Genomic DNA, 27,623 nt, shown 5'->3' with positions numbered 1-27,623 from the left:
CCTTTGAATTTCTATAGCACAATCCCTACTGCCCCCCGTTAAAACTGCAAAGTCCTTTTGTGGAAAATAACTTTATTCATGACTGTGTTTATCACACTATCTTATGGAGAAGAGATGATCAATAAATATTTGCTGAATAAATGAATAGCAGTTACAAAACACTTGATTCATATGGAATTAATGTTGGTTCTCAAAGTGAAAAATTACAAACAGCACTGATATTCAGCCAGTATACAAGTCTGGTCACAGCAGTTGTATAATACTGAAATACTCCCTGCCACTGACCTTTGGCCCCCAGATGCCTCCCACTGCCACTGCTCTCCCCACTGGGAACCCCTGAAGTTCCCACAGGCTCATAACTAAAGGGCTAATGTCTTGCACAGCAGCGAGCACCTAGGACCCAGCAGCCACATGGCCGGGTCTGCTGGTGAAAGCATCCATTCTGACTGATCAGGACCTGAGGGGCCTCATGGTTACATATTTTGATAATATCCCTAATTATAAATAAGGCTCAGTTATATAGTTTGAAAACAATGCTTCTCCTCATTGCAAAATCTCTTAGAAGACTCTGTAGATCCAGGAACGGAAATGGAAAATGACAGCGTGTCAATCTCTGAAGGTTTTGGGCATTTCCATTAGCACTCCATCTTCATGTAAACCAGAAGATATGCAGTTTCCTGCCTAGAGAGAAGACACATCAGCACAGCGGCATGAAACCTTCATCAGAAAACAATGCTTCATTAATCCCTGACAGGACAAGCGTCAGCAAACTTCCAGGCGGCTGGATTAAGCCTTCATCTATCCATCACCTTGGAGAGGAACAAAATAGGTGGCCTGGGAAGATAAGCACTATGTTTCTATTAGTTAATATCTAAAGCGGAGGTTAACAAGCTATGGACACACAAGCCAAACCCAGCCCTCTTGGGGTTTTGTAAATCTACTTTCAACTTTTATTTTAGATTCAGCGGGCACATGTGCAGGTTTGTCACGTGGATATGAGCATACTCCCCAACAGTTGGCCTTTTGCCCCTCCCCTCCCTCCCCATCCAGCAGTTCCCAGTTGTTGCCATCTTTAAGTCAATGAGTCCCCATGTTTAGCTCCCATTTATAAGAGAGAACATGCATTATGTTTTGTTTGGTTGTTGCTGTTTTTTTTTTTTTAATGGAGTCTTGCCCTGTAGCCCAGGCTAGAGTGCAGTGGCACAATCTTGGCTCACTGCAACCTCCACCTCCCAGGTTCAAACGATTCTCCCTCCTCAGCCTCCCGAGTGGCTGGGACTACAGGCGCACACCACCACGCCTGGCTAACTTTTTGTATTTTTAGTAGAGACAGGGTTTCACCGTGTTAGCCAGGATGGTCTCAATCTCCTGACCTCATGATCTGCCCACCTCAGTCTCCCAAAGTGCAGGGATTACAGGCATGAGCCACCGTGCCCAGCCTTTTGTTTATTTTTTTATGAGACCGGTTCTTGCTCTGTCACCAGGCTGGAGTGCACTGGCACAATAATAGCTCACCACAGCCTCATGCTCCTGGGCTCAACTGACCCTCCTGCCTCAGTTTTAGCTTCCTGAGTAGCTAGGACTACGGGTGTGTACCACCATGCCTAGCTATAATCATTTTTAATTTTTTGTAGAGATGGAGTCTTGCTTTGTTGCCCAGGCTGGTCTTGAACTCCTGGCTTAAAGTGATCCTCCTGCCTCGGCCTCCCAAAGTGCTGGGATTAAAGGTGTGAGATCACACCCAGTCTCCAACCCTCTTTTTGCAAGTAAATGTAACTGGACCCCAGCCATGCTCATCTGCCCATGTACTGTCTACGGCTGCTTTTGCTCTATAGGGCAGAGTTAAGTGGTTGCAACAGACACTGTACAGACCACAAAGTCTGAAGTACTTTCTCTCCAGCCCTTTACAGAGAAAATCTGCCAACCTCTAATCTCAATAACAGGGAAATCAATGACAACCACAAAGTGACAAAGATTGGGTGTCTAAGATGGATGCTCAGAATAAACAAGAGAGAAAGATGAAAAGCAGAAGGAGGATTTCAAACGCAAGCTTCACCTAATCCGTTATTTTTCAAATGACCAGGCCTATCTCTGCAGCTGAAAATCACCTCAAATAGCAGCTCTGATATACAGTCTCAAAGCTCAGCCAAGAAACTTACAAAGTCTCTCTGCCTTAACTTCATCCACCTTTTTTCTCTCCAGCTTCTCCTCGGTAGTTAATGATTATAAAAATATTTATTGGCTCATGCCTGTAATCCCAGCACTTTGAGAGGCCGAGGTGGGCGGATCACGAGGTCAGGAGATCGAGACCATCCTGGCTAACACGGTGAAATCCTGTCTCTACTAAAAATACAAAAAATTAGCCAGGCGTAGTGGCAGGCACCTGTAATCCCAGCTACTCAGGAGGCTGAGGCAGGAGAATGGCGTGAATCCACGAGGCAGAGCTTGCAATGAGCTGAGATCCTGCTACTGCACTCCAGCCTGGGCGACAGAGCAAGACTCCATCTCAAAACAAACAAACAAACAAAAAAACAGTGTGATGGCCAGGCGCGGTGCTCATGCCTATAATCCAAGCACTTTGGGAGGCTGAAATGGATGGATGGCTTGAGCCTAGTAGTTTGAGACAAGCCTGGCAACATAGCGAGACCTCATCTCTACAAACATTTTTTTAAAATATGCCAAGCATGGTGTACAGACTGCATGCCTGTAGTCCCAGCTATTCAGGAGGCTGAGGTGGGAGGATCACCTGTGCCCAGGAGTTCAATGCTGCAGTGAGCTATGATCACACCACAGTGCTCCAGCCTGGGCAACAAAGCAAGACTCCATCTCTAAAAATAAAATAAAATTTAAAAAAAGACCTTCGCTGTAAAAGAGGTATGCTCAAATGCAATAAAAGCATATAGGAAGGCCGGGTGTGGTGGCTCATGCCTGTAATCCCAGCACTTTGGGAGGCTGAGGCAGGCGGATCATGAGGTCAAGAGACTGAGACCATCCTGGCCAACATGGTGAAACACCGTCTCTACTAAAAATACAAAAAACAATCAGCTGGGTGTGGTGGCACACACCTGTAGTCCCAGCTACTCAGGAGGCTGAGGCAGGAGAATCGCTTGAACCTGGGAGGCGGAGGTTGCGGTGAGCCAAGATTGTGCCACTACACTCCAGCCCGGCAACAGAGTGAGACTCCGTCAAAAAAAAAAAAGAAAGAAAAGAAAAGAAAACCATACAAGAAGCCCCTACGAATCTGGGTGAATCAGCAAAGGCTTCACAGGATAGGAAAAGGCCATGAGTATGAAAACATGAGTGGGGAGTTGGCCTAGATGGTAAACGAGGAGAGGACAATACGGCCAGGAAGTGCATGTGCACAGCAGACGGGAGATGGAGGGCACGGCTGATTGGCAGCTACCTGTACTTTAATATTCCTGGAGTGTGACGTGTGAGGCAAACATGGGGTGATGGGGTGAGTGCTGGAGATGAGGCGGACAGTGAGCCATCAGCATGTTAGTAACAGGGAAATCCACGGGCGTTTCATGCAGCTCCAAGGACCCTATGTGAGCTCATCAGACTCCAATCACCCAAATCTGTTTCTTACCAGTGGTAGTTAGGATTTCCGTAGGTACACTGGATGTCTTCCCAGGACACCTGGAAGCCAGAAACAAATGGGGTCAAGCAGCCAGCTGACACAAGCACCCACAAAGGACAGGACGCTATAATGTGCCCCTCATCCTCCAGACAAGCCCACCGCTAGCAACTCCCAAGAGGCTGGAGCAACAGCAGCAGGATGTCTTGTGCAATGAAGCATGTTTAGCGCCCTTGTCCCTGTGTTTAAACTTGGTCATGCTTTTCCCAGAGGCCTAACTTACATATTTCTAACTCTCCTTGCTCTCTAGACATTTCCCACAAAGCAGGAAGCTACAGAGCATGAGCCTAGAGCACCAAAAACTTAGAAGTGAATTGAACCCTTGCAGAGGTCCGAACCACAGGGGACTTCAGACCGAAAAAGGCTTGAACCCTCATCAAAGGCCCCACGCCCAGACAGCAGGATCACAGTGTGTCTTCATCTCAGAGACCCACACAGCCCTGAGCCCAGCATTTGCTAGAGGTGGCCAATCCAGGGCAGGAGGCAATTGTGGATGATGTTTCTTACCAAGCAAATATTGGAGTCATTGAAGCAGAACCATTTTCCATCCACAGCATTCCGGATGTAGACACAGTAATGACCGGAGTCTGACATTCCCACGTGCGCAATCACAGCAAAAAGCTCATACTGCCCTCCAGACTGGAAAGAGACAGGCACGAGACAGTTCACCCACCACCACAAACACGACTGCCTCACACATTTATACCTGCCCACACTAGGCCCGACTCTGGGACTTTAGAATATTAGAAAACAGTCCTGACCCACGGCCAGTGGGCACCCTCCAGGAGGGGCTTTCCTGAGTGTGGATCCTGAACTGCAAAGGCTCAGCAGCTTGGCAGGGCAGAGCACGCAAGAGATGGAAGGCAGGAGGTCATGAGAGAGGCCCCCAAAGCCAAGGCAAGATTAGAACTTTCCCCTGGGAGGGGTGGGGATCATCAGAACACAGTTCTGTTTCTCCACAAGCCCAGGAATGACCCTAACCTGAGCCACCGTACCCAGCCAAAAAAGTCTTTTGTAGGGGGAGGGGAGACAGAGGGCAAGGGCGGCACACGCAAAGCTGAGTCACCCACAGTGGAGGCTGAAATTCTCCCTATTTCCATTTGCAGACTTTGTGCAGAACTTTACAAAATTCACGGCAATATCTGTATCTAAATATTAGTTTACAAGAAATAAAAGGGTTACAGGAACATGTTAAAAGATATCAACCAGCCAGTGCTGGCATATGAAAAAAATATTCAACCAAATCAACTGCAAGGAAAAGAAAAGGAGCAGAAATCTAAAAGGAACTTAAGAAAAGAAAGAAACTTAACCAAATGCAAGTGTAGGCATTGTTTGGATCTGGAGTCAAACAAACCACATAGATTACACGACAGTCAGGAAGTCTGAACGTTGACCAGATATTTGATGCTATTAAGGAATTGCAAGGTGGAGATGATTATCTTTTGAGTGCTTATTCTTTAGGGATACATAATGAAGTGTTTATAAATGAAATAGTATGATGTCTGGGATTTGCTTCAAAAAAATCCAGTACAGGGTTGGGTGAAACAAGAGGGCGGGTTACAGGAAAAGCAAGACCTGCCATGAGTTTTGGTAACTGTTACAGCCAAGGATTCACTGTCTAACTCTTCCTTCACTACACACTTTGGTATCTATTTGTAATGTTCCATAACAAAGTCTTTTTTGTTGTTGTTGCAAACATGGAGTCTTGCTTTGTTGTCCAGCTGGGCTCGACTCCTGGACTCCAGCAATCCTCTTGGCCTCCCAAAGAGCTGGGATTACAGGCGTGACCCACTGCATCCAGTCAAAAAAGTCTTTTTTAAGTGAAAAACAATTTTAAATATACTTCATCGGGCAGAATCTGCAGGTAGAAATAAAAAGAACTAGAGGGAAAGAAAAAGAGAATCCTATGAAATGTATACGGCCTAAGTAGGGAAAGAAATCATTATAATAGGAGCTATTGTAACGTATTATCAGGTCTTAATTTTCTAAATGTCATGGTTCTAGAGCATAAATAGCCAAACAGACCAATAAAACAGAAGAGACACTCCAAAAATAGACCCGTACATACAGAAATACAAAATTTGTTATGTAGCATTTCAAATCTATGGAAAAAAAGATATTTGTGTCTTTTTTTTTTTTTTTTTTAGTTTTTCTTGTTTTGTTTTTAGAGACAGGATCTTGCGCTGTTGCCCAGGCTGGAGTACAATGACAGATCATAGCTCACTGCAGCCTCAAACTCCTGGGCTCAAGTGATCCTCCAACTCAGCCTCCCAAGTAGCTGGGACTAAAGGTTTGTGCTACCACACCCAGCTAATTTTTTTTTTTTTTTTTTTTTTTTGAGAGACGGGGTCTCATTATGTTGCCGAAGCTGGTCTCAAACTCCTGGGCTCAAGCAATCCTCCTGCCTCAGCCTTTTGAGTTGTGGGATCACAGGCATGAGCCACATCACCTGGCCTTGTGTCTCTTTTTTTCTCAGAATCTCTCGATAACTTATTATCTCAGGACAAGTGAATTAAACTTTACTCTGATTAAATGTGGTCCAGTCAACTGGCTACTTTATGATTATCCTCAAAGGGGGCACAGGCCATCTGAGGAAGAAAGTTTGGTTGGTACTATGAACACACAATGACATGTTTGCCTACGCATTTCTATGTATTCCACATTATTTCCAAAGAAGCCTACTGAATTCTGGATTCTGTCCCTCAGTGCTGTGAGGCATATGAACACAAATCCAATATTTAGAAAGAAGAAAGGCTTTTGAGGCTGGGGACAGTCTCTGAGGAACAGGTGGCTCCTAGCAGACTGGGGGTGAAGGAAGGGAAAACAGAAAGGACATGGCATCTGGGGAGAGGCAGGATGGCAAGGAGGTCGGGATCATCTCACCTGCTCCTCAGCATCACAAGACTCTCGCTTCATTGGAAGGACCTGGCTGAAATCCAAGCTCTGGGGGAAGTACAAGGAGTGGCAGATCTTTCTCGTCTGTGAATTCCTGATGGAGAATCGCATGAGGTGGATTGTCAGGGTCTGGGGCAAATGGGTCAGCTTCAAGACCTGAAAAAACAAAATCACTCTGGAGATGAAGTCCACTTGGAATGAGAGAGTCAGAGAAATGTCAGGGCTAGCAACGCGTTCTTCCCAAAAAGAGGGGAGCAGGGCGACATCATGGAGTTCAAGGCTCCTGTTCACTGAATCTGCTGAGCTCCTCTGAGAATAATGCAAAACTTGGCTATTCTACCACCATGTGGCCCCCCACAAGAGGCACAAGGGCACAGGGCTCTGCACAGGTACCGGGACCCAGGGAGCCACCGCGTCTGCTCCAGGGAGCTGGTCTCGCCCCGAGGGAAACGCCCTGCCGGCTGCTCTCAGGCCCCCTCCTGCAGTCCCTCTCAGTGATGCGACATGAGAAGCCACATCCACGGCTCCAGATATCAGAACCACAGCGTCCCAGATACTAGCCAGACCCAGATTCCCTTTCTCACCCATCATGGGGTGTCCTCGGGGCCTCTGATGATTCTATCAGGAAATCCACGGGGGGCAACCCCAGACTAGTGAAGGACAGATGACCCCTGAACAGCACGGGTTTGGACTGCATGGGTCCGCTTATACACAAATTGTTGTAAATAAACACAGTCTGCCCTCCCCCATAGGCACGAGTTCCACATCTGCAACCAAATGCTCATCAAAAATAAAGTATCCCAGATGCACAACCGCACAGATGAGGGACTGACTTTTCCTATACGTGGGTTCCACAGGGCTGACTGGGTGTGACTTGAGTGTGTGTGGATTTTGGTAAAAGCAGGGGTCCTGGAACAAATCCCCCATATGCACCGAGGGACAGCTGAGTCTGATTTAGGGAATGAGTACCTGTTTCCCACGGGTCTTCTTCCCACAGTTCTCACAGAAGCACTTGCTTTTGCTGGATAACTCCCTGGGCTGGAAGAAGCAGTGCAGGGCGTCCTCCTGTCCCACCCAAGAGAACAGGGAAAAAGCAGCGTTGGTATTTCCCACCTAGAATACTATATTCGTCTGTTCTCACACTGCTGTGAGACAATAGCTGAGACTGGGTAATTTATAAGAAAAGAAGTTTGATTGGCTCATGGTTCTGCAGGCCGACCGGAAGCATGGCAGCATCTGCTTCTAGGGAGGCTACAGGAAGCTCCCAATCATGGCGGAAAGCCAAGCAGGAGCAGGCGCCTTACCTGGGAGGAGCAGGTGCAAGAGACCAAGTGGGGAGCTGAAGTGCAGGGGCGCAATCTCAGCTCACCGCAACCTCCACCTCCCGGGTTCAAGCGATTTTCCTGCCTCAGCCTCCTAAGTAGCTGGGACTACAGGCTGCGCCACCACGCCCAGCTAATTTTGTTATGTTTTTAGTAGAGACAGGGTTTTACCATGTTGGCCAGGCTGGTCTCAAACTCCTGACCTCAGGTGATCCACCCACCTCAGCCTCCCAAAGTGCTGGGATTATGGGCGTGAGTTACCACACCCAGCCTGGCTCCACACTTTTAAACAACCAGATCTCATGAGAACTCACTGTCACAAAGACAGTACCATGGGGGATGGTGCCAAACCATTCACGAGAAACCCTCCCCCATGATCCAATGTCCTTCCACCAGGCTTTACCTCCAACACTGGGGATTACAGTTGAACAGGAGATTTTTGGGCAGGGACACAGACCCAAACTGTATCAGGTACAGCCTCCCCACACTTTGCAGCTGAGGGTTTCAGCTTTTCTTCTAGTTCTCCTCATATCCCCCTTAATGCCTGGCCTGGTGTGGTCCACTTGGCAGGATCTCAAAGGGCACCTACTGACTGGAGAAACAAAACAGGAGGGGGCTCCTATTAAGGGAGCAGTATGAGGGAAGTGGAGGTAGGAGGGAAAAACATTTTTGCCAAAACGAAGGAGAAATTGGCCAGCGCCATGAAAATGAAATAAGTGACTTTCCAGAAGCCAGAGATAGATCAAAGAGGCAAGGGGGAATTGGCCACACTGTGCTGTGTGGTGTGATGGTTTGAGGGTTTGTCCTCCCCAAAACCCAGGTTGAAACTGAATCCCCAGTGTGGCTGTATGGAAAGGTGGGGACTTTGAGAGATAATTGGGGAGAGCAAGGTGTCTCATGCCTGTAATCCCAGGGAGGCTGAGGCAGGTGGATCACGATGTCAGGAGTTTCAGACCAGCCTGGCCAACATGGTGAAACCCCATCTCTACTAAAAATACAGAAATTAGCCGGGCATGGTGGTGGGCACCTGTAATCCCAGCTACTTGGGAGGCTGAGGCAGGAGAATCACTTAACACCGGAGGCGGAGGTTGCAGTGAGCTGAGATTGTGCCACTGCACTTCAGTCTGGGCAACAGAGGAAGACTCTGTCTCCAAAAAAAAAGTGGGGGAGGTTATTGCATCATGAGGGCACAGCCCTCGTAAATGAATTAATCCACTCATGGATTAATGGGTGAATCGGTTATCCTGGGAGTGGGACTGGTGGCTTCATACGAAGAGGAAAAGAGACTTGAGCCGGCACATTAGCATGCTCAGCCCCTCGCCATGTGATGCCCTGCACTGCCTCGTCTCAGGACTCTGAGAGTCCCCACCAGCAAGCAGGCCCTCACCAGGTGCAGCCCCTCAACCTTGACTTCCCAGCCTCCAGAACTGTAAGAAATAAATTACCTAGTCTCAGATATTGAGTTATAACAACAGAAAATGGACTAACACATACAGGGGCAGCAAATACCAAGAGAATCCCCTTACCAGTGTCTTCAGGGGCTTTGAGTCCACATCAAAAAGAGAAAGTGGGAGGGTGAGCATGCTGCTGTTTCTGCTACTCTCCATGGCACAGTCAAGGCAAATCAAGGAGTCCTTCACCCGGATCGTATACAGGTCCTGCAGTCTCTCCACCTGCAAGAGGGAGAGCGGAGAGGTGAGATGGGAACACCACCATAAGCCAGGTCAGGCCAACTGCCAGAAGGTGGAGCCAAGAGACAGAAGCTCCTCACAAAGGTGCAAAATAATACCAGTAACAATATTATGAAACTGTGATAAGTGTTTTATGTGGATTAACTCTTTTTTTTTTTTTTTTTTTGAGACAGAGTCTCGCTCTGTCTCAAACTGTACCCAGGCTGGAGTACAGTGGCGCGATCTCAGCTCACTGCAAGCTCCACTTCCCGGGTTCACGCCATTCTCCCACCTCAGCCTCCCGAGTAGCTGGGACTACAGTCACCCGCCACCACGCCCGGCTAATTTTTTGGTATTTTTAGTAGAGACAGGGTTTCACTGTGTTAGCCAGGATGGTCTCGATCTCCTGACCTCGTGATCCACCTGCCGCAGCCTCCCAAAGTGCTGGGATTACAGGGGATTAACTCTTTTATTCCTCTACACACTATGGGAACAACAGCTGAATGAGTGAAATGAGCAGCATCTTAAGCTTCCGAGTGCTCTGGTTCTAGGTTCTTACCAAGTGCACATCAGCGATCTGGTCCTTAATCAGGTTCCAGAGTTTGAGGTACAGTTGGGCAGCATCATGTTGGACAAACACTGGCCACAGAGAAAAGGAACAGCCGATTAGTGAGGTCTTCAGAGTTGCTTCTCATGCCCTGGTACTTAGACACACAGGAACACTCATCACTTTGTCTCTTCCTAGTCCTCCACCCCACTGCAAGGCTAAGTTGGCACGACAGAAGAAGTGATCAATAAATGAACAGTAAGTTTGGTATTGATTTTTGAGAACGCCTCTTAAAACTTAAGCTCCAGTGCCAGATGTAGTGGCTCATGCCTATAATCTTAACATTTCGGGAGGCCAAGGTGGGAGGATCGCTTGAACTCAGGAGTTTGAGACCAGCCTGGGCAACATAGCAAGACTCCGTCTCTATAAAAAATTTAAAAAGTACTTGAGAGTAGTGGTGCATGCCTGTAGTCAGAGCTACTTGGGAGGCTGAAGCAGGAGGATCACTTGAGCCCAGGATGTTGAGGCTACAGTGAGCTGTGATGTCACCACTGCACTCAGCCTGGGGAATGAGATGTCCACAGGGTCTTTGAAAAGCACTGATACATTCCTGAGGATCTAGAAGGCCAGGCGCATGCCCAAGTAAGACCTGAGAGGGCTCCGATCCCTCCCCTCTGGCTGATCACAAGGCCACATGCAAGAAAGCAATGAAGGCGAATACAGAATCATGAACTTCCCAGTAACAATAAAACAGCAACAACAACAAACCCTGCTGTGGGGATCTCTGATGTCCAGTGTTGCCACCTTACATTATCTAAAATGTTCATTTTCCAACAAAAGAGACAAGACCTACAATGAAACAGAAAAGCATGGCCACCCAGGAAAACAGCAATCATAGAACCTTTCACTGAGAAGCCCTAGATGTTGGCCTTACTAAACAAAGACTTTAGCCGTTATAATATGTTCAAAGAACTAAAGAAAACCCTGTCAAAAGATGTAAAAGAAAGTGTGAAAATGCTGCCTCACCAAATAAAAAATATCAATAAAGAAAAAACTATAAAAGAAGAACCAAGCAGAAATTCTTGAGTTGAGGAGAACAATAACTGAAATGAAAAATGTACTAGAGGAGGTCAATAGCAGATTAGAGCTGGCAAAAGAAAGAATCCATAAACCTGGAGCTAGGTTGATTGAGGTTCTCCAGACTGAGGACGGAAGGAAAGCTGAACACAGTACCTATGCAGCCAAAAGCTGATGAGCTGCTCACTGCGTGTACAGCTCAACTAACTCTGATACCAAAAAAAATGTGATACAAAAGGTTTTATATACAAACGTGAATTTATTCTGAAGCCAGCCTGGGGCAAGGAGCAAGACACATCCTGCCTTTTAATGTGCCATTTCTCCTTTGGAGGAGAGAGGGGCATTTTCATAAGGTGTATTGTGGGGGTGGCGGGAGTGAGCAATGGTGGTTTTCTACCGGGCAGTTATCAAGTTCCCAGCAGCTGCGTTGGCGCCTTTCTGGGCAGAAGTAAATTATAAAAGTGGCCGAGTGGGCATGCTTTCTCCATGCCTTCCTAGTGGGTGAAAGACAAACCCCTAGAGGGTGGAAGTTTGGAAGCCACCCCCTGGCAGGGAGAGTTCCCTGGTGGGTATGCTTTGGGCTGCAAATGTATTGCCAAGTCTCAAGAAAGATCAGCTGGAAGAACTTGCCCTGTTCTCAATGAAACCTCCATCAGCCTACCTCCATTTACAGATTCTTCCTTTTGCCCAGCAGGGAATGTCTGGAGAGGGGTAGGCGAAAGGTGATATTTGCATTTCTAAAGGGCTAACAGGAAACAGGAAACATGGCCGCGGTGAGGGGTGAGGGATGGGATGAGAAGAAGTGAAAAGAAAGTAATAAGAAAACTAATATAACTATCTCTTAGAAAATGGGAGTACTCAGTTACACCCAGATGGGTTCACTAGTGAACGATGGGTTCTACCAGACATTTATGGGAAAAATTATACCAATTCCCTACAACCTCTTCCAGAAGACAAAAGCAGAGAGAACACTTCCTAACTCATTCTCTGAGGCCAGCATTATCCTAACACCAAAACCAGACAGACATTGTAAGAAAAAAACCTAAAAACCAGTATCTCCCATTAACATAAATGCAAAATTCCTCAACAAAATATTAGTGAATCAAATTCAACTATGTATAAAAAGAATCACAGAGGGTGACATAAGCAAGATGGTAGAGAAGGAGGCTCCTGGTGCTCCCCTTCTCCCATGGACACACGGTAAAACTCTCATCTACACACAGATCAACTCCCTCTGAAAGAAACCCAGAAACCAGCTGAGAGAGGCCTGCACAGGGGGCAATGGGGAGAACACCCACATCGCAACCGGTTGGAAAAGCTGAGACACACTCGCACCACAAGCCCCACCCTAGACACAGTACATTACTGTGAGGAAGGAATCCCTACTCCCAGCTTTCTCCTGGAGAGGGGAGGGTTTGGACCACACATAGGCAGCCCCAGATTTTGCAGTTCCCACTCAAGGGCTTGGCTGCTGGGTCACCTAGCTCTGGGAGCAGACATGGGTCAGCAGTTATGAATCCTCTGCGACCACAGAGGGCAAAGAGGCAGTTTTAAACGGGCACATGAGCACTTCCAGCAGCTGGGCTCAGCACAGAGCAAACAGGCAGAAATGCCACACTTCCAGTTTCTCCCTGGAAGGCTATGTCTGCGGGCTCTCCTAGCTGTTGCCTGAGGGATGGGCTTGTATTAATAACTGGCCTGCACGTGGAGCCAATGAGGCAGGTAAACAATAGATTTCCAGGAGTCTGGACAGGCCTGTGGGCAAGTCCCATGCCTTCTCCCACCCCCTGCTGTATGGTAAAATCAGGTCTCTAACTTCACACATTGAGTACACAACATTTACCCCTCTCAAATGAAGGTCTAGCTCCTCAACCACCGAGCTTTGGGAGCTGACAAGGCTCTGTATTTGTAAGTCGCACAGGGGCACAGAGACCAAAGAACATCCCCCCAGGCCCAGTGCAGCGTGAACAGGCAAAAAGGCCCGGCTCCTACTTTCTCCCTAGAAGGAGCTTGTCTGCACAGTGCAGCTGCTGCCCTGGGGTTTCCATGCATCTGGGAGCTGACAGAGCAGGAAACCAGTGCTCCTCTGAGACCCTGAACAGGCAGGTGAGCACCTCCACAGCTGCTCCCACTGGTTTGCTCAACAGATAGCGTCAAGCTTCCAACTAACCTGTCCGTCTCTAAGCAGAGAGCAGCCAGCATTCGCTAGGCCCCTGGGGGTGACAAAGAGTAAAACAATGCATGAAGGAGTGTGCAGTTTAAACATGAGTGCAGGCACTTGCCACAGATCCTCTGTCCAGCGTTTTGCAGAGCAAGTGGCGGATTAACTCATGCTCCCAGCTTTTCCCTGAGGACAGAATAAACTGGAACACACATTTAATGCCCCAACGTCTCCAGCTGCACCTCAAGGGGCTGGTTTCTATCTCCCCTGTCTGGGGCACTGACAGGACATGACATATTCTAATCTCCTGAGGGCTGCTAAGAACAGAGATGACAGTCTGGACAACACAAAGGGTCAACAGGTGCTCCGAGTGTCTGGCAGGGCTAATTGGTAAGTTTGTCTCTTATACAAGGCCCGTGGGACAAGACTGGGAGAGGTATTTTTCTTTTTTTCTTTTTTCTTTTTTTTTTTTTTTTTGAGACAGAGTCTCGCTCTGTGGCCCAGGCTGGAGTGCAGTGGCGCGATCTCGGCTCACTGCAAGCTCCGCCTCCCAGGTTCACGCCATTCTCCTTCCTCAGCCTCCCGAGTAGCTGGGACTACAGGCGCCCGCCACCACACCCAGCTAATTTTTTGTATTTTTAGTAGAGACAGGGTTTCACCGTGTTAGCCAGGATGGTCTCCATCGCCTGACCTCATGATCTGCCCGCCTCGGCCTCCCAAAGTGCTGGGATTACAGGTGTGAGCCACGATGCCCAGCCTGGGAGAGGTATTTTTCTTAACTAAAGTACAGAAAATAACAGATAATCAAGAACAATGAAGAAACAGAGAAATCTGTTCCAAGCAAAAGAACAAGATAAATCTCCAGAAAATGCCCCCGGTGAAATGAAGATAAGTGACTTACCTTACAGACAATTCAAAATAATGATCATGAAGATGCTTACCATGTCTAGGACAGCAATGCATGAACAAAGTAAGAATTTCAGCTAAGAGACAGAAAAAAGTTCAAAAGAAATAATAGAGCTGAAGAATACAATAACTGAAATAAGAGCTCAAAAGAGAAGCTCAACAGACTAAATCAAGCAGAAGAAAGGATTAGCGAACTAGAAGATAGGTCACTGGAAATCATTCAGAGGAGCAAAAATGAAAAAGAGTGAAGATACCTTAAGAGAGTTAGGGGACATCAAGCTTACCAAAATAGGCATTATCAGAGTCCCAGAAGGAGGAGAGTGAGAAGAGATGGAAAGCTTATCCAAAGAAATAACAGTCACGAGTTGCAGATCAACATTTCAGTCAATGGCAGACCACATGAGCACAGTGGCCATAGCATGCAGCCTAGCTGTGTAGTAGGCTGTCCCATCTAAGTTTGTGTAAGTCCACTCCATGATGTCCACACAATGACAAATTCACCTTCTGATGCATTTTCAGAACGTATCCCTGTTGGTAAGCAACGCATACCTATAATGACTGAAAACTTCCCAACCCAGGGAAGGAAATACAAATCCACATCCAGGAAGCCCAAAGGACACCAATAAGACTGATCTAAAGCAACCCACATCAAGACACGTCATAATCAATTTCAAAAGTTAAAGACAAAGAATTCTGAAAGCAGCAAGAGAAAAGCAATGTATTATACACAAGGGAAAACCCGTAAGTGTGGGATTTCTTCTGGGGGTGATGAAAATGTTATGAAATTAGATTGTGATGATGGAGGCACAACTCTGTGAATACACTACAAACCTTTGAATTGTATGTTTTTAAATGGATGAATTTTACAGTATGTGATGCACATCCCAATATAGCTATCTAAAAAAAAAACCTAACCTATTTGTGAATTATTTTGTAGAACATGTTTTTTCTTTTTTATTCCTTTATTCTGTTTTCCTGCAGTTCCCTAACTGTGGTGGAATAAGCTTGGAGGAGATGCCTTCACTTACTCTACTGAGAGGCAGAGAAAGGTTAGGTATGGAAGTAAAATGTCCATAAATAATATCAATTCTGCACCTCCAAAGATGTGTGCCTCTTACACAAATGTCTCTATAATCTGAGGGATCCAGGCTACCTAACTTGCTTCTTGTTGCTTCACTGCCCATTAGTTCCTCTCTTCACTCTCTAAGCTTCCCATCCCCTTTGGATCAGCAGCCAGGAACCCAGTGGGTGGGTATCTTACAGGGCACGTTGTACTTCTGCAGGCAGTAGGCCAGCTCCAGGGGCCGCACTGCTTTCTGCCGGCTGTCCTGCATCTTCTCCAGCAGCAGAAGCATCTGGAAAGGGACGCTCCTCCTCTGCTCGTCAGCTCCCCTGGGCACCGTGATCCTGCCACACAAGAACAACCAGAAACCTCCTTACATGTAGTTCTCAAAGCTAGGTGCACACTGGAATCACCTGGGAGAAATTTTAAATCTTCATATCCAGGCCACTCCCATACAAATTAAACCAGAATTCTGGGTCGGGGCGCGGGGGTGCGGGGCGCGGGGGTGCGGGGCGCGGGCAGTTATCAGAATTTTTCAGTTCCTCAGATTATTTCAATGTGTGGTCAAGGTTGAGAAGCACCATGTGAGTGAATCTGCTCTACAGGGGACCCTCTAGAGAGGGGAATCAGCATGACTGCTGCCTTGGCCCCTCTGCACCCTGCCCAGCAATCGTGCTAGAGCAGACGGCAGATGCACGAGGTCCTGGCTCCACATCTTGGGCAAGCAGCAAAATGTCCAGCCTAAAGCTCTCCAGACTGCAGAGGCACATGCTGAGTTAGGTCCTGGGAAGAAAGGCAACATGAAAGGCTGTCCGTGTGGTTTGGCAATGATTCATTTAATCACAGGCATTTTTCGGATGGGAAAAAGGAGAGAGCATAGGGCAGAAAAGGAGTGATAGAGAGAGACAGAGGGAGAGAGTGAATTGTGTGAGTGTTGGTGGAAGGAGGGGTGTGTACTCCCCACTGACTTACTCCTTCTCCGACTTTGGTCTAGTCCCAACTCTGTCTTTTAACCAAGTCAGTGGCTGTCAATCCTGGCTGCATTTAAAATCACCCAAAGAGGGCTTTTAAAAAGTACCAATACCTGGCCGGGCCCAGTGGCTCATGCCTGTAATCCCAGAACTTTGGGAAGCTGAGGCGGGCAGATCACCTGAGGTCAGGAAATTGAGACCAGCCTGGCCAACATGGTGAAAACTCATATCTACTAAACATACAAAAATTAGCCAGGTGTGGTGGCGGGCGCCTGTAATCCCAGCTACTTGAGAGGCTGAGGCAGGAGAATCCCTTGAACCCGGGAGGCGGAGGTTCCAGTGAGCCGAGATTGCACCGTTGCACTCCAGCCTGGGGACAGAGTGAGGCTTCATCTCAAAAAAAAAAAAAAAAAAAGAAAAAAGTACCAATACTTGGGTCGCACCCCAGACCAACCTAAGAAGTTTTAGAAATAATGTGTAGGCCAGAATATGCAGAAGACGATCTTTCCTCTGCCAGCTTTCGAGAGAAGATCTCAAAAAGTCCAAGTCACTGTGAATAACTGAATATATTAAAAATGAAATAATACAGGCCGGGTACAGTGGCTTACACCTGTAATACCAGCACTTTGGGAGGCTGAGGTGGGTGGATCACGAGGTCAGGAGATCGAGACCTTCCTGGCTAACACGGTGAAACCCCATCTCTACTAAAAATACAAAAAAAATTAGCCAGGCATGGTGGCGGGCTAGTCCCAGCTACTCGGGAGACTGAAGCAGGAGAATCGCTTGAACCCGGGAGGCAGAACTTGCAGTGAGCCAAGATCATGCCACTGCACTCCAGCCTGGGCAACAGAGCAAGACTCCATCTCAAAAAAAAAAAAAAAGAAATAATACAAACGCTTATCAGCCTGAAGAACAGTCTTACCTCTTCAATATCCTGGCGAATTCCACATTCATTACAAACACCTGAATCAAGGAGTTAAGGCAGCAGGTCTGTCCAATGTTGTGTAAACCAACCAGGCCTATAAGGGGAAGAGAAAAAAAATGCTGAGGGCAAGGCCTAGGGTAAAGAAGTTGACAAGGCTGGGCATGGTGGCTCATGCCTGTAATTCCAGTACTTTGGGAGGCCGAGGTGGGTGGATCACCTGAGGTCGGGAGTTCGAGACCAGCCTGGCCAACATGGTAAAACCACGTCTCTACAAAAAAAATCCAAAAATCAGCCGGGTGCGGTGGCTCACGCCTGTAATCCCAGTACTTTGGGAGGCCGAGGCGGGCAGATCACGAGGTCAGGAGATCGAGACCATCCTGGCTAACACGGTGAAACCCCGTCTCTACTAAAAATGCAAAAAAAATTAGCCGGGCTTGGTGGTGGGTGCCTGTAGTCCCAGCTACTCAGGAGGCTGAGGCAGGAGAATGGTGTGAACCCGGGAGGTGGAGCTTGCAGTGAGCCAAGATCGCGCCACTGCACTCCAGCCTGGGCAACAGAGCGAGACTCCATCTCAAAAAAAAAAAAAATCCAAAAATCAGCCAGGTGTCATGACAGGTGCCTGTAGTCCCAGCTCCTTGGGAGGCTGAGGCAGGAGAATTGCTTGAACCCAGGAGGCGGAGGTTGCAGTGAGCCAAGATCGTGCCACTGCACGCCAGCCTGGGCAACAAGAGTGGAATTCTGTCTCAAAAAAAAAAAAAAGTTGACAAAAATCTAATGTTTTTCTTAAAGCTACTAAGGACATGAAGTCCTGTAAAGTCTCTCAAGTACGAAGTGTTCACTCAGCTTGCAAACAAATCAGAGAGAAGATATCAAACGTGAACCTTTAAAAAGCTCTATCACAAGGGCCAAGCACAGTGGCTCACACCTGTAATCCCAGCACTTTGGGAGGCCGAGGCGGGAAGACCACCTGAGGTCAGGAGTTTGATACCAGCCTGGCCTACATGGTAAAACCTCATATTTACTAAAAATACAAAAATTAGCCGGGTGTGGTGGTGCATGCCTGTAATCCCAGCTACTCGGGAGGCTGAGGAAGGAGAACTGCTTGAACCTGGCAGGCAGAGGTTGCAGTGAGCCAAGATCGTGCCACTGCACACCAGCCTAGGCGACAAAGCAAAACTCCATCTCACAAAAAAAAAAAAAAAAAAAGTTCGATAACAAGAAAAGTTTTAATATAGTCCATTAGGAAAAGTGAGATGTCACCAAAAGTATATATTACTCACTGCCAAATGAGTAGTATGAGCAATTGTTGGGAGAGAAAAAGAAACATTAGAGAAAGCATAACTGAGAATATGGCTTCCTTTCATTCAAATCGTTCTCCACGGAGCTAAGTCCAAATGTGCATCTGTAGGGCTCAGGGATAAGAGGGACTCCCCAGTATGTCTATGTCAGACTCCAGCGGAGAGGTCTCTGCTTAGTCCCCACTACAGGGAGGCAGGAAATAAATCAGAAGGTTACTTTGGGGAAGATTCACCTAATCCAGTGTCACCCTGAGAGGCTGAAAGGCAGAAGGAACTTATAAGAATACGAGAAAAACAAAAGATAACATTTGTCTGACCCCTAGCAAGCAACCTCCTCTTTTCCAACCCAACCTTAGGCTCAGCAGACCCCACAAGGGAAGTACCACTAATCTCAGGATTCTTGGGGAAAGGGCTTTGGCTTACAAGATAGGACAGTAAGAAAGTAACAACCTGGGGTCACAGGTGAGCACAGATTTCTACTCCCAGACTATCAGGAGCACACTGCTTCCAGACAGACCCATACAAAGGTAGCAGTAAAGATGGGAACTAATGCTAAGTGCCTCTAGAATCCCAGCACTGGCTTAAAGCAGTTTCCACAGATGACCCCATTTAATCCTCCCAACAACCCTATGTGCTTGGTACTACTATTACCCCCATTTGTTTGTTTGTTTTTTTTGTTTGAGACAGAGTCTCACTCTGTCACCCAGGCTGGAGTGCAGTGGCGTGATCTCAGCTCACTGCAACCTCTGCCGCCCAGGTTCAAGCAATTCTCCTGCCTCAGCCACCTAAGTAGCTGGGATTACAGGCAACTGCCACCGCGCCCAGCTAATTTTTGTATTTTTAGTAGAGACGGGGTTTCACCATTTTGGCCAGGCTGGTCTTAAACTCCCGACCTCATGATCCACTTGCCACGGCCTCCCAAACTGCTGGGATTACAGGCGTGAGGCACCGCGCCCAACCTTGTTTTTGTTTTTTACAGATAGGGTTTCACTATGGCCCAGGCTGTATCCCCATCTAAAAGATGCAGAAACTCAGGCACAGGAAAGCATGAGCCGTCGAATACAAAGCTCTGCGGCTTCAGAGCGGAGGGGGTGAGCCGAACATTTACATGCAGTCAAGAAGAGGAAAACGGGAGGGGTCTAATGACCATGAGGGTAGTCCCAGGCCCTGAGACGCTCTCTGGGCTGCTCTCTCTTCATGTTGCTGTCTTCTTCCTTCTTTTCTTCAAGATCTGCCGGGGACTGCGAGGACTCAGCCAGGATGGACTAACAGATTTGTCTCAGGAGCCCAAACGCCTTGCTCATTCGTGATCACTCCAAAACCCCCAGGCCGCAGCTGCCTGGCCCGCGTTCAGGACAGCACGACTTCACTTCCAGGAAGCGCTTATGTGAGCCAGGCACGATGGAATCTCTGTGAAAATACAATGCGGGTAGGTAAGAATTAGAGAAGGAGGAATGTGTATTCATGTAATCCGTTCTGATGCCAAAGAGCAGGTCTTAGAGGGAGATAAATGTTTGGGGAGACTGACTCATAGAGCTCTAGGCTGGAAATGACAGCTAGGCTACACATCCCCTAACCTGGGTCCCAGGCGTTTCCATGCATCCTCAGAGCCAACTGCCAAATCCTAACCGGGAGCGCCCTCTTGGGAAAGGACAGGGAAGCGCGCATAGGACTTTGCTTTACAACCCAGGACCAGGCCCACTTGAGTAAAAAGCCAGCACTAAGCAGGAACTCTCAGCCCCTGATGCCAGGCTGGCATACAGGGGAAGCCTCTCAACCCGCCCAACACCCAAGGGGACCTGCGGCCCGGGCAGAACAGCCTCGTGTTCTGGCCCGCAACACTGCCGGCCAGCTGCAGCAGTCAGATAAACCTTAGCTGCAGGCAGGCTGTAGCACCTGTAGGCCTTAGGCACATCCTGGTGCTGGGCTGGTCTCATGGCATGAATTCTGGGGGTGTGACCTAATATTGTGTCAGCCTCAGGGGCCATAGGGGTACCCGTGTGCCCTCCCCCAACCCAGCACAGCTGTGTGAAGAGAGACACTGTTTGCTTTGGGGGAAGAAGAGGTAAGTGGAGGACTTCGCCTTGGAACCCAGTGTGTCCGGAATTGGGGGGTGCTTGGTCTCACTGACTTCAAGAATGAAGCCGTGGACCCTCGCAGTGAGTGTTACAGTTCTTAAAGGTGGCATGTCCGCAGTTTGTTCCTTCTGATGTTCGGATGTGTTCGGTATTTCTTCCTTCTGGTGGGTTCGTGGTCTCTCTAGTTCAGGAGTGAAGCTGCAGATCTTCGCGGTGAGTGTTACAGCTCCTAATACGGCGCATCTGGAGATGTCCGTTCCTGCCGGTGGGTTCGTGGTGTCGCTGGCTTCAGGAGCGAAGCTGCGGACCTTCACGGTAAGTGTTACAGCTCTTAAGGCAGCACGTCTGGAGTTGTTAGTCCCTCCTGGTTGGTTTGTGGTCTTGCTGCCTTCAGGAGTGAAGCTACAGACCTTCGCGGTGAGTGTTACAGCTCATAAAGGCAGTGTGGACCCACAAGAGTGAACAGTAGCAAGACTTACTGCAAAGAATGAAAAAACAAAGCTTCCACACCACGGAAGGAAACCTGACCAAGTTGCCACTGCTGGCTCGGGCAGCCTGCTTTTATTTTCTTATCTGGCCCCACCCACATCCTGCTGATTGGTCCATTTTACAGACAGCCAATTGGTCTGTTTTACAGAGAGCTGATTGGTCCGTTTTGACAGGGTGCTGATGGGTGCGTTTACAATCCCTGAGCTAGACACAAAACGTCTCCACGTCCCCACTAGATTAGCTAGATACAGAGTGTGGACACAAAGGTTCTCCAAGTCCCCACCAGAGTAGCTAGATTCAGAGGGTCGATTGGTGCATTCACAAACCCTGAGCTAGATAGACACAGGGTGCTGATTGGTGTGTTTACAAACCTTGAGCTAGATACAGAGTGCCGATTGGTATATTTACAATCCCTTAGCTAGACATAAAGATTCTCCAAGTCCCCACCAGACTCAGGAGCCCAGCTGGCTTCACCCAGTGGATCCCACACCGGGGCCGCAGGTGGAGCTGCCTGCTGGTCCCGCGCCCTGCGCCCGCACTCCTCAGCCCTTGGGCAGTCGATGGGACTCAGCGGCGTGGAGCAGGGGGCGGCGCTGGTCGGGGAGGTTTGGTCCGCACAGGAGCCCATGGCTGCGGGGTTGGGAGGCTCAGGCATGGCGGGCTACAGGTCCCGAGCCCTGCCCTGCCAGGAGGCAGCTAAGGCCCGGCCAGAAATCGAGCACAGCAGCTGCTGGCCCAAGTGCTAAGCCCCTCACTGCCTGGGGTTTGCAGGCCGGCCGGCCGCTCGGAGTGCGCGCCCGCCGAGCCCACGCCCACTCGGAACTCGCGCTGGCCCACAAGCACCACGTGCAGCCCCAGTTCCTGCCCCTGCCTCTCCCTCCACACCTCCCCGCAAGCTAAGGGAGCCCACTCCAGCCTCGGCCAGCCCAGGAAGGGGCTCCCACAGTGCAGCGGTGGGCTGAAGGGCTCCTCAAGCGTGGCCAGAGTGGGCGCCAAGGCCGAGGAGGCACCGAGAACGAGCGAGGGCTGTGATGGCTGCCAGCACGCTATCACCTGTCACCAGGACTAGGCTCACTACAGTAAAACCCAGTACTGGGCAGAGCCTCATCACCCTGATACTAGACCAGTACCCACAGGCAGATCTCACCCCACCCTAGTGCCAGATGAGAACCCACAGCCCCAGTAACAGGGACTGGGGATCTGGCCCACATCACTACCTGACAACTACAGTGGCCCTGGGCCCTGAATAACCTCAGCAGCAGCAAGCACGCCATCACAGCTGTGGGTCCTGGGCGTGCCCCAGTGCTGTGCCAGTCTCGGCAGCTATGGCCTTCAGGCGTAACCCAGGGCTGTGTCAGCCTCAGTGGCCAAAGAATTCCAACCACAGTGATGCTGGGCTTAGAGCACCCCCCAGCACTACAACAGCTGAAGCAGTCATGGGCTTAGGGTCCTGACCAATCAGCCTCTCCCTAATCTCCTATGGGTTTCCTGATGAAAGACGAGCCCAAACAAAGCCAGGCAATGAAGACTGGCTTAGGTACCTATGTCAATGCACAGACATTGACACACAGCCATAAGGATCAAGGTCAATCAGAGAAACATGACATCACCAAATGAACAAATTAAGGTGCCAGTGACTAACGCTAAAGATATAGAGATGAGGCCTGGCATGGTGGCTCAGGCCTGTAATCCCAGCAGTTTGGGAGGCTGAGGTGGGAGGATCACTTGAGCCCAGGAGTTCAAGACTAGCCGGGGTAACATACTGAGACCCCATCTCTACAAAAAAAATCAAAAAAATTTAGATGGTCATAGTGGTGCACGCCTGCGGCCCCAAATACTGAGAAGGGTGAAGGAGGAGGATCACTTGAGGCCAGGAGTTTGAGGCTGCAGTGAACTATGATTGTGCCACTGCACTCCAGCCTGGGCAACAAATGAGACCTTGTATCTAAATAAATAAATAAGATGAAATAAAATAATAATAATGGGTAACATCGAAGCACTATTTCTTATAAAAGGTGAAAGCCTTTTATATGTACTGTCTTATTTATCCTTACACAGCCATATGAATTAATTACTGTTATATTTCCATTTGACAGATGAGAAAACTGAGATACAAAGAAGTAAGTGCCTTTCCCACTGGCAAGTGATGGGCCAGATGTAGACAAGCTGGACGGGGTTTAAGTCCAGCTAACATGCTGCTCAGAGTGAGGAATAAATTCAACCAAATCATTGGTGGGAATGTAAATTAGTAGAACCATTATGGAAAACAGTATGGAGAGTCCTTAAAAACCTAAAAATAGATATACCACATGATCTAGTAATGCCACTGCTGAATATATATCCAAAGGAAAGGGAATCAGTATGTTGAAGAGATATTTGCACTCTCATAATATCCGAGATACGGAATCAACCTAAGTGTCTATCAAAAGAGGAATGGATAAAGAACATGTGGACTATATACACAAAATGGGATGTTATTCAGCCATTACAAGAGAATGAAATCCTGTAATTCCCATCAACACGGATGAGCCTGGAGTACATTACGTTAAGTGGAATAACCTAGGCACAGAAAGATAAATACCACATGTTCACACTCATATGTGAAAGCTCAAAAAGCTTATCTCCTAGAAATAGAGAATAGAAAGCCAGGCATGGCAGTTCACACCTGCAATCCCAGCACTTTGGTTGGCTGAGGCAAGAGGATAGCTTGAAGCCAGGAGTTCAAGACCAGTCTAGGCAACATAGCATGTTGCCTAAATAAAATAAAAAATATTTTATTTTCTAAAAATAAAAATAAAATTAGCCTAGCATGGTGGCATGTACTTGTGGTCCCAGCTACTTGGGAGACTGAGGCAGGAGAATCAGTTGAGCCCAGGAATTTGAGGCCACAGTGAGTTATGATCGTGCCACGGCACTCCAGCCTGGGCAACAGGGCAAGACACTGTCTCCTTTTTTTTTTTTTTTTTTGAGATGGAATTTCACTCTTTTTCCCCAGGCTGGAGTGCAGTGGTACAATCTCAGCTCACTGCAACCTCTGCCTCCCGAGTTCAAGCACTTCCCCTGCCTTAGTGTCCCAAATAGCTGGAACTACAGGCATGTGCCACCACGCATGGCTAATTTTTGTATTTTTAGTAGAGACAGGGTTTCACCATGTTGGCCAGGCTGGTCTTGAACTCCTGACCTCAGGTGATCCACCCATCTCGGCCTCCCAAAGTGCTGGGATTACAGGCATGAGCCACCGCGCCCAGCCTGGAATATATTCTTAAATTCATGTTGGATGGCTCAGATAACAACAACCTCTTTTTCTTAGTAAATATTGACTTTCAATAGTTATAAACAGTTGTTCTTCTTACAAGGCCCAGCCTAGGAGGACTCAACTGAAATGATGACAGCAGACAATTCCACCAGCAAGAAAGAGGATTTTGAGCTCATCATTGAGGGAAAGCTGATGAAAGAGAGCAGAGAGGTTCCAGGCTGCATTTTCCAAGATGTTGTCCTCTTCTCCGCCAAGACCTCCCAGATACTTCAGTAGGATATAGCAGTAAAACCTCATGAAGTAGATCATTTGAGCAGGCTCGGTCCCAAATGGAAACAAAATACAGCAGCCTTTCAGGGTAGATCACAGTGGGGAGACAGGGAGGCGGGGCAGCAAGGAAAGGAAAGTGAAGCTTAAAAGGTCTAAGGAGGATGGAGAGGGCAAGGCGAGCAGAGAGACCGCAGCTGAAGTTAGCAGGGGCAATAAGCATCCACCAGAGAAAACAGCGTGGGCGGATTCCAAGGAAGGGGATTTTCAAACTCAACTGCTGACTCAAAAAAAGACCCCCAGGCCAGGCGCGGGGTCTTTGAGACAGAGTCTCAAACAAAACAAAACAAAAAAACCCAAATACTAAACTAACTTAGCTCCCACCCTACCTGAATTTTTTTTTTCTGGTTCACGTTCTCTCATGATCTTCCCGAAATGTTATCCTTAAGCTTCGGGGAGAGGTGAGCAACGGAAGGAACTGGCCCAGGCCCACCACTAAAGTAGCCCCAGGACCAATAGGGGTCCTCAGAGAAGCCCCAGAAGAGCCAGGAACAAGCTGCAGAAAACCTGGGGAGGGTGGGGCCTCCACCCAATACTCCACTCACAACTGGACTCTCTGCCAGGAAAGCCAACTCCAACATTTAGATGCCCTAAAAGGAACAAAATTAACTTGCCAGGAACATGATTCAAGCAGCCTCGGTGTCTTCCGACCCACCCCATCATGGCAACCACAATTGTAGACCGCAGTCTAGATGACGTGTTCACATTATTTTGCATTTCTTTTTTCTTTTTTTTATTTTTATTTTTATTTTTGAGACAGAGTCTCGCTCTGTCGCCCAGGCTGGAGTGCAGTGGCCCGATCTTGGCTCACTGCAAGCTCCGCCTCCCAGGTTCACGCCATTCTCCTGCCTCAGCCTCCCGAGTAGTTGGGACTACAGGCGCCTGCCGCCAGGCCCAGCTAATATTTTTTATTTTTAGTAGACGGGTTTGCACCGTGTTAGCTAAGATGGTCTTGATCTCCTGACCTCGTGATCCACCTGCCTCGGCCTCCCAAATTGCTGGGATTACAGGCGTGAGCCACCGCGCCTGGCCTATTTTGCATTTCTTGAGTAATCGTAATATGCGGGTTAGAACACACGGATTACAACACTTTGGATGAAAAAACCACATAATAGGGAAATCTTGGGACTACTCTCTCTCAAAACAAAACAGCTTATGTGGAAAAACTAGGACTTACCTTCTTTGAAACTATGTTTATGGTAAGCATTTTCCCCTTTGTAAGCTCATCATTGTGTAAAAGTGTCAGAACTGTGTAACACATTTTTTAACAGTCCAAAAGCAAGTTCTTTGATAAATCAAGATGAAGCCGTGCACCTGTGTTACTCTCCCTCCCGTTTTGTTCCTGCGAACACATCGGTAACCTGCATTCACTCTCCATCCAACTCTGTTCAATACCAGAAAGAAACTTCAGATGAAATGCTTTTCAGTATTTGCCTTGTTTTCTGGAACAACTTTAAAGTACAAATTATACCTAAATAAGTACAAATTAAAGCCTCTGCTTTAATTTTCAAACACTTTGAACCCAGATTTTCAGGGGTCTCAAAATGGAGTTTTGTGTTTAAAAGTCTAAATTTAGCTTTCTTCCAAGGAAAAGGGGGTGAAGAAGAGAGGTTAAGACTAAAATACTCTGATTTGCAGAGTTTGACAACATCCTTCCAATTTCTCAATATGAATGCCCACTGACCCAGCCATTCCACTTCTGGGAATTTTCCACCGATATATTTGTATGAATGTATACATAAAATTATATTCATTGCCGTATCTGTGCCAGTAAAAACTGGAAACAACCTAAATCTCCATGCATTGTTTAAACAATGTACTTCCCATATCATGTATCAGGTTTTTTTGTTTGTTTGTTTGAGACAGTTTCGCTCTGTCGCCCAGGCTGGAGTGCAATGGTGCAATCTCGGCTCACCGCAACCTCCGCTCCCGGGTTCAAGCGATTCTCCTGCCTCAGCCTCCCGAGTAGCTGGGATTACAGGCATGCGCCACCACGCCCGGCTAATTTTGTATTTTTAGTAGAGACGGGGTTTCTCCATGTCGGTCTGGAACTCCTGACCTCAGGTGATCCGCCCTCCTCGATCTCCCAAAGTGCTGGGATTACAGGCGTGAGCCACCGTGCCCGGCCGAATCAGTTTTTTGTTTTATTTTTAATGCCATTAACACATCTATATGTCCTGCCGTGAAAAGATGTCCATAATATACTCAGTGGACAAAGCAAGTTCGAAATGATTTTAAAGACTTGTACATAGAAACATTTCTGATAAGGTACAAACAAAAATGATACTGAGTGGAAGACTGCGAGACACATTTGTCTGCATTGTTTGAATTTTTTTTACAAGCTTACAACACTTCTGCAATTTCTTTTTTTGTTTTAATTAAACACAAAGTCATGTCAAAAGTCCAAATAACTATATTAGCTTAGAAAAAAATTCACTGGCCCAAAATATATGCACGTAGTAAATACAGATCACTATCATAATTTGCAGAGCACAATTATTACTTAATTCCTTAATTATCTGACTGGCATAGGAGCAGAGTTGGATGTCTGTGCTAGAAAGAAAACTTCCAAAATGAGCCCCGAACTTGCCTCAAGCGCCATGCAAGCGTCCAGCCTCCGCTGCTGAGTTCCACGTCGGGACTGAGCCGGGGACCGAGCTGAGGCCGAAGTTCCGCTCCGGGCCCGCCTTGGTCTGGCCCCGCGCTCGCGGCACCCCGCCCCCTTTCGTTTTCCACTGAATGGAAAGCGAAACTTACAGCGGCCTCCGCGCCGGGAGCCGGGCGCCAGCGTGCGGGGAAACCCTGCCGGCCCGAGCTTCCCGCGGCTGCCGTTGCAGCCGCGCACCCGCTCCAGACTTCCAGCCCTCGCTTTTTTTTTTTTTTTTTTTTTTTTTTTTTTTTGAGACGGAGTCTCATTCTGTCGTCAAGGCTGGAGTGCGGTTGAGCTGTCTCGGTTCACTGCAAACTCCGCCTCCTGGGTTCAAGCGATTCTCCTGCCTCA

At 48.0% G+C, this 27,623-nt stretch overlaps 1 protein-coding gene across 3 annotated transcripts; it reads right to left on the bottom strand.

The window, feature by feature from the left end:
- Positions 1-55: 55 nt before the first annotated feature.
- Positions 56-27,612, bottom strand: USP18 (ubiquitin specific peptidase 18). Of its 3 annotated transcripts, none has more exons than XM_055374892.2 (11): positions 27,213-27,612; positions 19,620-19,882; positions 17,172-17,268; positions 15,477-15,622; positions 10,084-10,163; positions 9,381-9,527; positions 7,502-7,597; positions 6,521-6,688; positions 4,145-4,276; positions 3,590-3,639; positions 56-681 (listed from the first exon to the last, which is right to left on the bottom strand). In XM_055374892.2, the coding sequence occupies exons 2-11, from the start codon at positions 19,669-19,671 to the stop codon at positions 636-638; spliced, it is 1,014 nt and encodes a 337-aa protein (XP_055230867.1). In that variant the 5' UTR covers positions 19,672-19,882; positions 27,213-27,612; the 3' UTR covers positions 56-635. The 3 variants fall into 3 exon arrangements, with proteins under 3 accessions (XP_055230867.1, XP_055230868.1, XP_055230869.1); XM_055374893.2 differs by lacking the exon at positions 27,213-27,612 and adding an exon at positions 20,604-21,087; XM_055374894.2 differs by lacking the exon at positions 27,213-27,612 and adding an exon at positions 20,604-21,017 and having other exon boundaries at positions 19,581-19,882.
- Between the last annotated feature and the right edge of the window lie 11 nt (positions 27,613-27,623).

The sequence above is a fragment of the Gorilla gorilla genome, chromosome 23, assembly GCF_029281585.2.
Source record: "Gorilla gorilla gorilla isolate KB3781 chromosome 23, NHGRI_mGorGor1-v2.1_pri, whole genome shotgun sequence".
Classification (NCBI taxonomy): Eukaryota; Metazoa; Chordata; class Mammalia; order Primates; family Hominidae; genus Gorilla; species Gorilla gorilla.
Note: the sequence above shows the minus strand (reverse complement) of the source record. Positions and strands in the feature narration are given on the sequence as shown.

Excerpts from the sequence above, each read along its gene's own strand:
- USP18 (XM_055374892.2), bottom strand. The coding sequence starts at position 19,671 with ATGAAGAGAGAGCAGCCCAGAGAGCGTCTCAGGGCCTGGGACTACCCT. Across the intron at positions 17,269-19,619 it reads GGCCTGGGACTACCCTCATG|GCCTGGTTGGTTTACACAAC; the intron begins GTCATTAGACCC and ends TTCCCCTTATAG. Across the intron at positions 7,598-9,380 it reads CAAAGCCCCTGAAGACACTG|GAGGACGCCCTGCACTGCTT; the intron begins GTAAGGGGATTC and ends TGGGTGGGACAG.